General features: G+C 44.9%; 1 protein-coding gene across 2 annotated transcripts; it reads right to left on the bottom strand.

Moving 5' to 3' along the window:
• Positions 1 to 665: 665 nt before the first annotated feature.
• Positions 666 to 15,080, bottom strand: fbxo18 (F-box DNA helicase 1). 2 transcript variants are annotated; one of them, XM_047575425.1, is made up of 21 exons: positions 14,728 to 15,080; positions 13,430 to 13,597; positions 12,711 to 13,321; positions 12,416 to 12,552; positions 11,543 to 11,690; positions 11,274 to 11,455; positions 11,119 to 11,193; positions 10,609 to 10,700; positions 8,306 to 8,474; positions 7,578 to 7,797; positions 7,413 to 7,500; positions 7,231 to 7,326; positions 6,999 to 7,135; positions 6,829 to 6,925; positions 6,575 to 6,741; positions 5,934 to 6,030; positions 4,932 to 5,126; positions 3,773 to 3,898; positions 3,574 to 3,680; positions 1,185 to 1,319; positions 666 to 1,103 (listed from the first exon to the last, which is right to left on the bottom strand). In XM_047575425.1, exons 1-21 carry the CDS (start codon positions 14,744 to 14,746, stop codon positions 945 to 947), a joined length of 3,225 nt encoding a protein of 1,074 aa, XP_047431381.1. In that variant the 5' UTR covers positions 14,747 to 15,080; the 3' UTR covers positions 666 to 944. The 2 variants fall into 2 exon arrangements, with proteins under 2 accessions (XP_047431381.1, XP_047431382.1); XM_047575426.1 differs by lacking the exons at positions 3,574 to 3,680; positions 3,773 to 3,898 and having other exon boundaries at positions 842 to 1,103.
• Positions 15,081 to 15,239: the final 159 nt, after the last annotated feature.

The following is a 15,239-nucleotide window of genomic DNA, read 5'->3' as shown; positions in this document are numbered from 1 at the left end:
GAAAGTTACTTCCGTTCCCCCTGGAACCTTCTTCTGAAAGGAGAGATAATATCTGTGGTTAGATGAAAGTCTGACATCAGTTTCCAGTCGTTGCTTGCAGTAGATGTAGGCACTTGCACACTCCCCCACATCCCCAGGTAAAATCTGAAGCGTTTCAATTCGATTTTGGTTTCTTGCAACAATGTGTACACATGAAGAGGCAACTGAACCCTTTTTATATACAGTACTACTAACAGCCACATTGTGAGTGGTTACATTGAATGAACTGCTGCTTGTGTTTGAACACAGATTAACAGAAAGGTTTTTCCTCGTAAATGCCTGTGTGATCAAGTCTGACATTAAGAAAGGTTTCACAGTGAGATCACTTGTGAATTACTGTGTGTGGGTGGGTCAGTGTGAAACACTTACTAACACTTTTTTTCCACCCTTGCCACATTATGGTTCCTCACTCCCACTTCTCCTTCTCCTTCGCTTGTACAGCTAATAATCTGAGAGGTTCGTACCTCGTATTTTCTTTCTTGTAAAGCTGTGCTGTCAGTGTTCCTGATAAGAGAGGGCTGTCAGGCTTCAACAGATGCCAGTACATCCCAGAGAAGGCATTAGCAGATTGCCTGTTGCCTTAGACACTGTGGATTACTGTGGAATTTAAGAAGATACTCATAAAATGCAAAAGTAGAGGTTATATTTTATCCAAACAATCGCTTGCGTTCCAGTTAACCCTTGTGACTAGGCAGTTCGCCTACTCACAACATCTTTCTTATGGGTATGACTGGATACAAACACAAACGGTATAAAACAGTGTCATTGCAAATGCAACTTGTCTCTTTCAAAGACGAGTAAACACAGTTCTTGGTCTCTTTAATGAATCCTAGGCGTTCACGGGTCACCTGACATCCCGACACAACGCCGATGAAGGTTTCAAGTCCCATAAAAACCAAACTGCACTAAAAAATCGCCACAATTTCGTAGGGGATCGGTTCGTTGAGCCGCCGTGGTATCGCCGCCATCGAGAGCACGTCGTCCGTCATGAGGAAGGCGCTGGGCCCGATGCGCGTCCACACACACCTCTCGCACAGCGGCCCGTGGTCAGTCGCGCCGTCGGTCTGCGCCAACACAAACGGAAGGGGGTCACGTTAAACCGAAAGGATGCGCTGTACAACACGGGTGTTCGGACGTGTCCTTACGCATCTTAATCGCCGCTTGTGCATGGTGAACGCTGAGCCGGGCGTGACGCAGTTGGGGCAGGATGAGATGGTGCACGGGAGAGGCTCGCTGTTCGGCAGCGAGGACCTGGGCATCTCCGACTTCAGGAAGTACTCCTGAAAAAAATAAAAAAAAATAATAATGGTGAGAAGACATTGCAGATTTTAATTTATAGTTCAAAACTCAAAAGGGGGGGGGGGGCAGAGATCACAGGGGGTGCGCCAAAACTTGTCCGATCTGAGCTCACCATCAGTTTTCACCCGTTTCACCAGTCACCAGTTTTTAAGCTGTATTGCGTGCGAGCATGAATGTCTGCCTTTCCAAAATCCTTCCAAAAAATAATGGGTGTGTTCAGGTTATAGCCAAAAGTTATTTTTCAAGGAAGCTGTTAATATGAAACCGACACTGATTCCCGGAGTGGTCACTTGTTATCAGATCCGGTGGCAGCTGGCATTTGGTTAAAAATGGGAATAACATCCCAATCGTGAAATAAAATCTACCTCAAACAGATTAGAAGGAATTTTGTTTCGGAGAGAGGCGAGTAAACCTCCGATAAAGTGCCGACAAGGGAAATGTCTGCGCGCCTAACAACCATGTAAATGCTTCATGAGTCATTTTCTCCTCGGTGATTTTCTACCCTACTGATACCCAGAGTACTTTACCGCATTACTCATTCTCCAATTCTCCCAAAACAAGGACGGAAACTGCCAAGCAAGTGCCATCTGCAATGACTTTGCATTCGCGTCCTGCCCTCGGACGCTCTAGCTGGCCTTCAGTTGGTTACCAAAGCAAGATCTATTTACTTTATCACTCAGCACAAGCACATTACAGTCATCAGCAACAGTCCCGACATTTACTGTTGTTGTTGCAAAAAAGTTGTTGTTTCAATGTTTTTCGGTTAAATATAGACTTGTGACATTTGTTACCACTGTGTCATCGTTAACTTGCAAATGGCAGGGAGAAAAAGCAGAATTGGCTCCAAATTAGGCTCAGAAAAATCGACAGCACGCATGCTCATGTAAAAAAAAAGAAAAGAAAACGGTATCGGCCTGAAAAAAATCCCTCAATCTCTAGTGAAAACAGTCTCTAAGAAGTGTCAGTGCAGTGACAGGTTCCAGACACAGACGTGGCTGATGAGGCAGCACCAACAGGCGCTTCCCCTCTCGTACGTTGTTACCAAACCCACGGAACAGAGTGGACATGGGAGAGAAAACATAAATGGGCTAAAAACATGCATAGGTCCATTACACACAAAGTCTGCCCGTTTAATTACACCAACAAATTGTGTGGGGCAACAATTCTTCTTAATTAACAACAGATGTGTTGCTGAGTGCATGTATAACACATCCAAAGGAGAAGACATGGATTCATTTTAGTTCTGCTCCAGTTTGTGTTCGCTTAGTTTTTCTTCTTTTTTTTTTTAATATAAACAGAGAGCTTCCCCAGTGTAAAAAAAGCAAAAAACAGACAAGTGTAGCCAAAAATACTACTTCATGGTTGTATGCCTCAGCCAACTACTCATGTTTACACATATACACGCATTTATCTTTGTCCAGACTTCTATAACACAGTAGGTAATAAAGTCTTTGGAGGCATTTAATAAAAGTGCTTTTACAGAGTGTTAAGATGTCAAAGTGAACGTGATCTTGGTTTATCTTATTGGACATCTGCATCATAATCAGAGAATGAATTCTCGATATATAGGATGAACACTAGTTTTGTTGATGCTGGACCACAAGTAGAACTTTATATTTGAGTCCGAGCGGACATGTGGGCCAAATACTCTGAAGACGCTCCGGGGACAGACATAAACATCTGGACAACGCACTGCTTAATGTTTAGAGCCACAGCTACCATGAAACCAGAAGAATGCCAAAAATGCTTCTTGATAAACGAGCCCCTGCTACAATTTACACAGCATCATAAATCATACGATGAACAGTATAGGGCGCGCACTGACCTTAAAGACGAGCTGAAAACGATTCCAACGGATTTAATTGCAGGATGAACCAATGAGTGTAAAAAGTGGGAAAATGCAATATTTTATCTGGACTGAGGACCAGACGACTTCAGAATGTCTCTTGACTTGAGGGTAATTAAATGTTTAACGGGAAGTAAATGTTTAGTTTTGCTGACTACGCTTGGCAAAGGAACTGGAGAAAGTGAAACTATCATCAAACAATGCGTTCATTGTGCTGGGATAAAAATTCGCAGGAATAGAATTTCACAAGGGCCAAGAATAGATTACAGAAACAATACAAACACTAAAAAGATGAGATAAACAGTGGTTTCTCTTGGTTGGTTTTGGATCTGCCACGTGTTTGATATGTGCAGACATTGAAACGACATAAGCGATCCTGCGTGTCCTACCCCAGCCACTGTGAGGATGCGCCGGATGTTGTTGGTTATGATCAGAGAGCTCCTGGCACGAGTCACCGCCACGTACAGCAGGTTCCACTCATCGTCAGGGACTTTGGCTGTGGAGGAAAAGGCCAGACGTGTGGCGATTGGAGAATCTTGATGCAAACAGTGCACCGACAAAACAAGATGTTTAAAAAGAAAAACGCACCGAACGAGAAGTCGCGATAATGGCAGAGGTCGTGTCTGGAAGAGGGAATCTTGAAAAAGTCATCGTTGACTATCACGCTCTCAAACTCCAGACCTTTAGCCTTGTGCACAGTTCCAACTATGAAGTCTGGGGGGAAAAAAAAAAAACAACGAAAAAAAACAGATGTAGGAGTTGACTGGGATTCGTCAACACACAAAAACCACAAAAGCTATAAAAACCTCCACAGTTTATCTGACCGCAGTGGGGTTAGGCTACACTCAACCACATCTTTTTCGATTCAATCTTATACGGGTTTACTCAAAACAATACATACAAAAATATTTGCATTGTAATACTATCCAAAACCTAAGACCTCTGTGCCCGTATGCAACTATATTGGAATCTGGAACCTATTTCTATTTCTTATGCCATGATGTGAAACAAAGTGACACTGAGTTTGAAGGTTCACCAACGCGCAGCATGCGCACACATGTTGTCTAGTTAAAGTCCGATTAAGTTGTATACACGCTGGAGAAAATCATTTTCCAATCGCATTATCTGGGTGTCTTAATTGGATAAGAAGAACTCTGATTTTAGTCAGAGTAACATGTTCACATGTGCTTAAGTTGTCCAGTTAAAGTCAGATTAAGGTAATAATTTTTTTTTTTTCTTCACGTGGATGTAAACATAACGATCGGAGGTGTTATACCCAGCATCTGTTTACTGAGTCTGCAGGTAAACACACTATAGTTAGTATACTAGCTAACGGGCCTATGCTTTAGCTCAGTCAATCTAGCTTGTCTAGTTTATAGAACCAAATAGTAAACAGTGTTTACCACCTAAGAGGCGCACAGGATGGAGTGTGAAGAGAGGTGCTAATGATGTATTGTTGAACTGATAGATAACCAAAGGAAATTAGCATAAATGATAGAAGGCCGACAAAAAATAAAAAAAGACATGCAAGTGCTCAGAGCTACGTCCTGCGTGTTATCAGTCACTGTCCACTTTTTCCAAGTATGTACACCCGCTTATCATGCAATGAGATGAGCAAAAGAGACAAAGAGTGACGTATGTCCCTTCTACGCTATCAAGGGGACATTTTGCAATAGCAGTTCAGACTTGTCAGCCTTGCACCAAATGCAAATGCACATCGTGCGTGGGTGTGTGCGTGCGTGCGTACCTGCTTTGTGGTAGTCCGTTTCAGAACACCCATTCAGGCGCATCACCAGTTCAGGGACACGTCTCCTGTATTTCTCCACGATGGCGACCTTGCCCTCCAGCTCCTTGTCCTCAGTCTGCATGGCGTACATCTTCAGGGCCAAGAAGGGATTCTCGCTTTTCTTCACAAACGAGCGAATAATGGGATCTCTGATGACTGAAATATGTTTTTTGGAGGACACTTATGTTACACTTGAGGGGCGTTTACTTAGAAGGACTCTAGCAGTGATGAGACAACAAACACCACAGGCACCAAGCTGAAATAATCTCCACAACAGGAAAGACGTCAATGGTTTTTGATTCTACGACCAAATGCACCAAGTGTTTAGTGGGCTTGGATCAGTGGCACTGCTGATTGCATTTACATTTCAAATAAAGTGACGGCAAGAAATGCTAACTCAGTCCACACACCTGCAAGGTCTTTATGTCCTGCTTGTTTCACTCACAGTCAAAATATATACATGTGGGGTTTTGAGAGTCTGGAACGTCTACTAGAGGCCTACGGTCAACTGCAAGGTGATATGTCTTTGAAGGTTCTCAGTCTTTCAGATCATGGTGATGTTTTCAAAAAAAACACTCATTTTGTCACTCATCTGAGTAGCTTTTCGGTTCTAAGGAACTGGTATAAACCAAAAAGCCGTTCAACTTATTCTTAGGAACGGCTAGGTACCTAACGACCTACCGCTCAGTTTCTGATGGGTGTTTTTGTACCCACAGAGTTTCCTATTTAAACCACAACAGCCCACCAGTCCCTTAGCAACCGACCACAACACGTCAAAGAGATACGCACATTTGTCACCGAAAATCCAGCAAAAGCTCGAGGAGCCGACTGAAATTCTGCTGAAAAGTCGCCTTCCGTCACTTGAAACTTTTATTATTATTTTTTATTAACGCCTTAAATGTGCGTTGAAAATTCAGAGCTGATCCAGGCGCCAAGAGTGCCCGTACAGTATGAATAACGTACCTCTAGGTCGCTGGTCGGGCCCTAGGAGAGGGGCCCCCGGTTGCTGCATCAAGCACCAGATGTCCAGGATCTTTTCAAGGCCGATAGTTTTGACATCCTGCAGGGAAAGATTTATATCACATAAGCTCATCTCATCTTCTACCACCGCTTATCCTCACTAGGGTTGCGGGGGCTGCTGGAGCCTATCCCAGCTGGCGAGAGGAGCAGTACATCCTGGACAGGTCAACAGATAGTAGAAATACAGACTGAAATGCAGGTCTTTAAGACCGTTGTCATTTCTGAACCGTTGCTCTGCGCTACCAACCCCACATTGGTGAACTTTGATGTCATCGGACCATAATTGGCGTCCGCTGTCTGAAGTAGTTCCAAGGGTTGGGGCAAAAAGACCTTCCCCCAAATTCCCCCATGTATTAGATAACTTTTGATATTTCAGTATGTAAGAGAGTCCTACAAAGTCACCTCTTATTCATGATGAAACATTTCCTTTTATATATTTTAAAAACGTCAAATGCGTGTTATCAGATTCATATTAGTTAGTTTTTAGGTTTCAATTGTAACTGAACCAGCAGTTTTAGAAATATCCCAACTAACAACGACTAACACGTGTTCATGCTGTAAAAGTACATCGTTTACACACTCACTCCTACGAAGTGGATCCTGCAGTGTGGGTTGATGTCAATCAGCCGGACGGCTTCGCTGAACACTCCCAGATTGCATCTGGACAAGATGGCTATCTTTCCTGGGCTGTAACTCACCCCCGTGCTCACAGCCTTCGCAGCCTTGTCTGTGGTCTCGTCAGACACTCCACCTACAGAGACAACATGCTGCACTGACAAGCCAATACTCTCATAATACATTCCCGGGTATTGAAATCATAAAAAGGGCAGGTATTTACTCTTCTTCTTTCCTCCAACAAGAATCTTCTCAACTTTCTTGCAGACATTGAGGATGGTGGCGCCAACGTAGGCGATGTCAGCACCAAACCGAAAGCTCTGGACAAACATACCAGGTTTATTTTGCAGTTCACACCTAAACCCAATTTTATCCATTAAGAAGGTTGCGTACCTGTGTCAGGTAGTAGATGTGTGTGTGTTCAGTGGCGTGCAAGGCGTTGACGGCTCCTCTGAAGGTGTAGATCTGCTGGTGAGGATCTCCAACCAGGATTTTCCCACAGCTCTGAGACAGCAGCACGTCCATGACGGCTAGAAAAGAGGACGATAGAATTATGCGAAATAGCAAAAGCATTAACCATAAAAAAAAGAAATTAAAGACAGCATCAGAAGATCTGGTTCAGTACCGGGAGTACAGTCCTGGGCCTCATCGATGAAAAGGGCGTCGTAACGGTCAGACAAGCGAGGCTTCGGGTCTTGGAGCTGCCACAACTTCAGGTAACCTGGGAATGAAACGTTCCACTGACTATCCATGCAGCTTGGTATTAGAGCAGAATTACTTAGATGAACTCATTTATAGCTGACATACCATCATGAGTCATGTAATAGCCGTATTTCGATTTTTCCGAGGGATCTTTCATTTTCTTCCAGATCTTCCTTGCTTCATTCACGTAAAACTAAATTTCACAATAAAAGGTGGAATTTAGATGGCGCTCTTGCTCGTTATCAACTGAATACATCATTCCGTTCATACCAGTTTTTCGTCACGGTCTATATCAATCCTGAAGTTGCTGCTGGTTATATACGTGCTGGGAACATGTCTGGTGGCGATGGCCTCGTCGGTCGAAGCCAAGAAGGCGCTGAGAGTTGTGGAAACCACTTTGGCTCTGGTGAAGCCGCCGTGGCCTTTGGGTAGAAGGGAGTTGATGGCGAATGGCTTCAGGCCTGGCGCCAACTTCTCCTGAGCTTTATACCTGTCACAGATTATAGAATAACGCCATGCCATGAGGTAAAACGGAATGCAGCTGGCTTACAACGAGAAAACGAGAAGCTGCTTCAGCAATAACGTTGGCGTTTGTTTCACAATTTCCTTTAGCTTGTCAGGGAGACAAAACAACAGTTCCTCCAAAGAACTAAAAAAAAATCGATTTTAAGTATAATAAAACCACTTAATAACTATTACAAAAATATTTAGGCCACAATGACACATGGCTTTGGAAAACTAGCCAGACAAGGATTAAGAGGAGATGCTGCACTACAAATCATGGGCATATTTCGGTGACAGTCAAATAACATCTGTGAGAGCGAAGTCAGTGGTTTGCATTTAGTAGATTTAGTGTTCTGCTCTTTTAATATATTCGTATACATAAACTTTGGATCATCCAGTAAGTGTGTGTCATGACAATCTTGGATATACTCAAAGATATACACAGATTACATAAGTCCCCTCTTTGCCCGTGGTGAGCATTTCTGTGTTGTCACCTCCATCCAACATCTTTATAGGCCAACGAGTGGACGGTCCTGCATTCCACATTTCTGGGAAAGCGGAGGGTCGCCTCACGAGCCACTGAGTTGTTGAAGGCCACGTAGAGGAAGCGGAGGTGTGGTCGCTGCTCTGCGTACTTTATCAGCGTGGTCGTCTTCCCTGTGCCTGTGTGACACAGAAATTCCTTTTACCTAATATATATTAGACCTGCGACACTAATGCACACTATACCTCCCACACATTTAGACACTTTAACAACTCTATTTTTATGCTACTTGAGGTTGACAGAATCAACACAGGGAAAGTCCGTTTATATCTAACCACGTCATGTGTTCTGTCAACTATCCACAACAGAATGCATAGAATAAATAAGTCTCTTGCTTGGAAAGTTGCTAGGGGTGGGCGATATGACGATACTAAATGGTGAACGATTACAACCTGAAGACGATCTGTCAAAATGCAGAGATCGTCGTATTACCTATGACGTCTGGCAGTGACCCGCTTTCTCACCCGCCTCCTTGTTTACGTGTGTAGCGGTAGCCGCATGGAGAGCCATGGCTGAAAGCTAAACGGAGTTGGTTGCTTTAAGTAGTTGACCTGCGGTTCGAGCTGCCCAGATGAAAACACCTATTTAAACCTCAACAGCCCACCAGTCCCTTAGCAACCGACCACAACACGTCAAAGAGATACGCGCATTTGTCACCGAAAATCCAGCAAAAGCTCGAGGAGCCGACTGAAATTCTGCTGAAAAGTCGCCTTCCGTCACTTGAAACACATCTCTTCTTTGAATGCCGAGAAAATATTGTCTGTTTTTCATTTTTCAATTTAAGATCGTGATAAAATCGAAATCGTGATTTTACTTTTAAAAAATCGTGATATGATATTTTTGCCATATCGCCCACCCCTAGAAGTTGCCCAACCAGTCCACGTGTGTTTTGTGGATTTGAGGAAGGCTTACGACCGTGTCCCCAGAGGCTTCCTGTGAGGGGTGCCCTGGGAGTAAGGGGTGGATGGCCCCTTGCTGAGGGCCGTTCAGTCCCTGTACTAGAGGAGCGCGAGTTTTGTCCATTTACCCTGCTGTAAGTCAGAGTTGTTCCTTGTGAAGGCTGGACACTGCCGAGGCTGCCCTTTGTCCCCGCTTCTGTTCATAACTTTTATGGACAGAATTTGTAGGCGTAGCCGGGGTTGTGGAAGGTGTCGAGATCAGTGACCGGAGGATCTCTTCCCTGCTTTTGATGTGGATGATGTGGATCTCCTAGCTTCATCAAACTACGACCTGAGTGTGAAGCGGCTGGGATGAAGATCAGCACCTCCAAGTCTGAGGCCACGGTCCTCACTCCTGGGTTGGGGAGGAGGTCCTGCCTCAAGTGGAGGAGTTCAAATATCTTGGGATCTTGTTCACGAGTGAGGGTAGGATGGAACGGGAGATCGACAGGCGGATCGGAGCGACGTCTGCAGCGATGTGGGCGCTTAACCGGTCTGTCGCGGTGAAGAGAGAGCTAAGCCGAAAGGTGAAGCTCTCAATTTACCGGTCGATCTACGTTCCAACCCTCACCCATGGTCATGAACTTTGGGTAATGACAGAAAGAACAAGATTGTGTATGCAAACACACGAAATGAGTTTCTTCCACAGTGTGGCCAGGCTCGCCTTAGAGATAGAGGGTAAGGCGCTTGGTCACACGGGAGGAGCTCAGAGTAGAACCGCTGCTCCTCCACAGCGAGAGGAGTCTCAGGCAACTGGTAGAGGTGTTCCGGGCAAGTCCCACAGGAAGTAGGCCTAGGGGTTGGCCCAGCACGCGATGGAAGGATTACATCTCTCATCTGGCCTGGGAGCCCCTGAGGATTCCTCCTGATAAGCTAGTGAAAGTAGCTGGGGAGAGGGCTTGAATTCAATGCTGAAGCCGCTCGCCCCACGACCCAGACCCAGATACGGAGGAGCAGACAGACAGGCGGACACTAATTTGAAGTTAATTAAATATGGCTTTAGAAATCCAAAAGAAGTAGTCATGACATGGTTAAGAGGTGAGGATGTAGAATGATGGGTAGCAGGGACAAACTCTTTAAAGGAGAAACTACGCCCTCCTCTGATGTGCACAAGCCAACATGTGGAGGGCTATATCTGCCATTTTCTGCATGTAGTATTTAGATGACCCCACCTATATGCCATTAATAACAAAATTTCAAGGATTTTTTTTTTTATTGAGTTTTTTTTTTTTTTTTTAACCAATAATAGACTTTCTCGGACTTTCTTGGTTCAGTTAAAGGACAGCAGAATGTGGCTGCAGATAATTCACTGTACCTGCAAACGCTATTATCTTGACCACGTGGTCTGGCTGGATGTTGTGGCTGAGGACCTGCTGCTGTTCACGTGTGAGGTGAATCTGAGGCTGCCTGTTAATAAAAAAAAATAAATAAATAAAAAATGTTAAAGAAAAAACAGAGGTGTCATACATCCTGCGGCTAAATGCGGAAATTACCTACAAGACTGGTATTTGGAAAGGTTCATGAAGTATATGGAATGGGCTATGTTCAACACGGTTCCTGAACGCACCACAGTTTTGTGTCATAAATGGTCAATCTGTTTGATCTGTTTGAGTAATTAGTGAGGTTCAAGTTAACCTACTGGGTTTCCAGGGAGGTGGGAACAAGAGGAGAAGAAAGAAAATCAGTGACGGGCTTGTGGGAACTTTGTTGGTGGTAATGTCTCAGACAAAAGACTAAAGGCTTCCATTTATGACAGGCACATTTTTGTTCATCAACCAGCAGCATGCACTTATTGCTCAGTAACACTAATTCATTTTGACCTCACCCGCTCTGACCAGAGTTGACAGAAAAGGGACCATTCTCCATCAGGTGGAGCATGTAGTAGATGTTGTAATGCAACCTAAAGAGACAGAAGGGAAAAAAAGTGTTGATGGATAACAATATTGGGTTATTTTGGGCGATGTCTTTTGTGACTCTTACCTGTTGCTAATTTGGATGTCGTTCCTCATCAAAGCAAGCAGCATCATGGCCATGTGGCTGAGGTACTCGCTGATGGCAGAGTGAGACATGCAGCTGGTGAGAAGAGAAACCAAGGCCTGTACGTCGTCGACACTCTCACTTAGGATCAGTACGATGGCCATGGCAGCATACGGGTTAGGACCCTGAGAACGGACACAAATAATTCAAATCAGCCCACATGTTCTCAAAATAATTCCCCGCGATTCTTCACTTGTGTGCATGAATCATACCTCAATTCCAAGGTTAAAGGACTTCCGAATATCAGGAATACATAACCTGATGGAGGCTTCTGCCTGAGGGAATAGGCGATGTTTCTTTACGCACTCCAGGACATTCTCCGGTGCCACGCGATCTCTGACCTTGTGCTGGGCCATTAAACTTAACACAAACACACAAATGACACTTAATTCAATACAGAGCTCAAAAAGGTTTCCCGCGCCTTTGTAACTGGTTGTAGACTGAGAATAAGTGACATCTAGTGGTGGTTTTGCATAGAGAAACTTTACTGCATTTCTGCAAATGGATCACTTAAATCCAACACACTAGAAGTTTAAAAGACGCAGACACCAAACCAGCATCAAAGAACCACTGGCAAAGAAGGCTCAATGTGATGTCACTTTCTGGATCAAATATTTGCACTTGAATACACCACAAACACCAAGAACTGGCCATTGGCGGTTGTACTGTGTGTTGGGGAAGAGCTACAAATATCACACAGATCTGGCTTCTCAGAAGTCATACTGATCTGCGGCTGCAGATTATTCACTCTACGTGATCATATCGTTGTGAAAGTAATAATTTTAACGTAATCGGTTTGATCACTACTGCCACTTCCATTTTTTTCTTCCCCCAATCAGAGAAATCTCTCTCACCACCATGGATTCAACAGTATGAGGCGCACCACGAACAAACAACGGCATCAGGTTGACCGGTGGCACGTTAAAAAAAACAAACAAAAAAATCATCACGCTACTTAGATTTGTGTTTTTAAAGCTGGTCCATTTAGTGTGAACAGGTCACGCGATGCTCTGACTTCTTATCATTTAATGCGGACGGAAAGAAAAGATTAGTTGCAACCCCTGATGAAAGGAATGGACACTTACACTACGAGGTTACGTATGCTGTGCTGCGACAACGCTGGATCCGTGATGCCACTGTTCTTCAGAATAGAGACGACCTCCTCCATGGTTTCCTTCTCTCGCATCATGTAGCGGTAGTATTGCTTTTTGAAAGGCACAAACTGTGAAAAGGAACACGTTGTTAGATGATGTCAGATGGATTTGATGAAAAGCATGAAAACCACAATGTTTTGAGAGGTAAAAGGAAGCACATAGTGAGCCTGTTGAATCTGGAGAAGATACCACAGTTAACTTAATGTAACTCTGCTGTGTGTCTAACCGTGGTGTCCTCGACGACGTTCTTCCAGCGGTGGCAGACGAGGCTGACATTTCTGTAGAGGTCCTGAGCGGGGACGTGGCACAGTATCTGCCTCAGCACCTCCTCGGGAAGGTCGTCTATGCAGCCCTGGGGTCGGAGCAAGTGCCTTCCGGTGCCCAGGAGCCCGTAGTGAGCGTCGGGGAGGGGCTCCACCTCTTCTTCGTTGTGAACGCCACACTGGCCGAATTCGTCATCACCCCCAAACATCTCTGCCGTCATTCCCTCCAGGTAATCCACCTCTTGCTCCTTTTGTGGCTCGGAGTCCGGCACCATCCCGGCAGCCAGCAGACTGTCGTCGTCAATCTCCTCCTCGTCAGGGTCCGGCATCATCACGGCGGCTAACAGGCTGTCATCGTCTTCTTCTTCTCTAGGTGGTGGCATCAACGGGGCAGCTAACAGGCTGACGTCATCATCCTCCTCCTCTTCTTCTTCTACCATGTCCTTCAGCTCTTTGGAACTTGTGGATGTGCTGGGCAGGGAGGATTTGTGTGGACTGGAACGGATGAAGCCCTTCACGGAGAAGAAGGCGTTGATGCCCTTCTGTTTCACAGATGGACTTCCAGGGAGAGGTGCTGATAAAAAACAAAGACACAGAGACAGAAATCAGAGTTGTGACTTCCTTCGATGATTATACCAAGATTTGATAAAAAGTTTCTAGTTTTAAGTTGAAAGCAAGTTACCACGCTTCCATCTTTTTGTTGGAGTCCTGGGGTACAGTCCCCTATTAGGGTCCCGGTGGCCCAGACTCTGGGTGGAGGTGTGGGGCTGGGTGAGGGCGTCTGCAACCCCGGCGCTTCGAACCAGTTCGTTACACTCCTCTGCATTCAAGTGCTTCCTCTTGGCTTTCCCTGGGAAAATGCACAATATTCCACAATGTGAGCACAATACAAATCATGCATGAGGATTGACTTTAGCAATGAGTATTCTAATTGAATCAACAGTGGTATGACGAATCTGCTTGAACACAGTACGCTTGTGGGTGGGAAAAGTTGTTGTGGAGTCTCTCCATTGGGAACCAGCTGTGCTCCTCCAACGATCTACTGAACATTTTAAAATGCTCTCATCACTAATGAACATGCATCACTGACATCGAGTTTTCCATTTGTAGTTGACCATTTATAGAATTCGAATTAGCGACCCTTCATTTGTCCCGGGGAAATTGCTGTTTGCAACAGCATACACAGGGGCAGAAAAATAACAAGAGTAAAGAATGGACTGTATACAAGATAAATAATAAGATAAAATTATAAGTATGGGCATATATACAAAAAGTATTGAATTGTACAGAGTTGCACAGAGTTGCACACAGTACAAACTGAATGGTAAATTACTGAACCTCGAGCTGTAATAGGATTGCACGCCCTGCAGGGGGTGGTGCTCATTGTCCAGCATGGAGGACAGTTTAGCCAGGACTCTCCTGTGACCCACCTCCCTCACTGAATCCAGGGAGCAGCCCAGTAGAGAGCTGTACTTCCTGATGACCCTGTCCAGCTTCTTCCTCTCCTTCTCTGTGATGCTACTGTTCCAGCAGGCCACTCCATACAGAATGACTGATGCTATGACAGGCACAGAAGGTCTTAAGAAGGAGCTGTGTGTCTTATTGGGAGATTTTTCTGAATGAATCAAGTAACACTGCTGAGTGGTGGTCAGTGACAGACCTGTTGACATTCAGTCCTACACTTGTGCGTGTCTTGTGGACCAGGACAATGACGCAGTTTTGAGCTCCACGGATCTTTGAGCCGTTAAGTGACTATTGGGTCGAGTTTGGTTGGGTTGATCAGGACAAGCTTTGTGAGAGGAGGCGTGACACTGTCTTTCCTGGTCTCACTGCTGACCTCCTGTGAGGGGCTTGGGGCGGACACGGCGATACGCATCGTTAAAAACTGCAGCACTAGTAAAAAATGATGCCGAGGTCAGAATAATAACTAGTCCAATAACTGAGCAAGCAGGCAGCCACTGTTTGAGGTTTTTAACCCACCTTTGACAGCCACCTCCATCTTGGCGTCCCGGGCATCCGTCCGTTAGCAGCGAAACTCTGGACCCGAAAGGTCGTCAACAACAACAACAGTAGCTTCCATGGGTAAGTTAACCCCTCTTCCTGTGTTAGCAAACAACGACAGCTACTAGCTCAAATATTAGTTATTATTAGACATTTACGCTCCTTCTCCCACAAGTCTTCAAACAGCAGCCAATTAAAAAGACTCAAACCCGCCTGCCCCGTTAATGTCTCCAGACTAACTTCAACTTTACCACTGACTTATTAGGAATAACACGCATACTCGACAAAACCATAGGTTCCAGTTTCTCGTTCCCAAAGTTTGTTTCAGGGAAGACGCCACATGATTGGTCGTTTTTTCTTCTTCTTCGAATTCTAAATGTGAGTTACAAACAAAAGGCTCATTATCGCCCCCTGCTGGAAAACAATGTTATACGTTTAGAAATGGTAATACCTGCTTGCGTTCAGTTATGCCCCTTAAAATGACTACTCTT

The sequence above is a fragment of the Mugil cephalus genome, chromosome 22 (assembly GCF_022458985.1).
Source record: "Mugil cephalus isolate CIBA_MC_2020 chromosome 22, CIBA_Mcephalus_1.1, whole genome shotgun sequence".
In the NCBI taxonomy this organism is placed as follows: Eukaryota; Metazoa; Chordata; class Actinopteri; order Mugiliformes; family Mugilidae; genus Mugil; species Mugil cephalus.
This window is presented reverse-complemented; position numbering and strand designations above follow the sequence as displayed.

Excerpts from the sequence above, each read along its gene's own strand:
- fbxo18 (XM_047575425.1), bottom strand. Across the intron at positions 8,475-10,608 it reads CAAGATAATAGCGTTTGCAG|GCACAGGGAAGACGACCACG; the intron begins GTACAGTGAATT and ends TGTGTCACACAG. Across the intron at positions 3,899-4,931 it reads AACGGACTACCACAAAGCAG|ACTTCATAGTTGGAACTGTG; the intron begins GTACGCACGCAC and ends TTTTCCCCCCAG.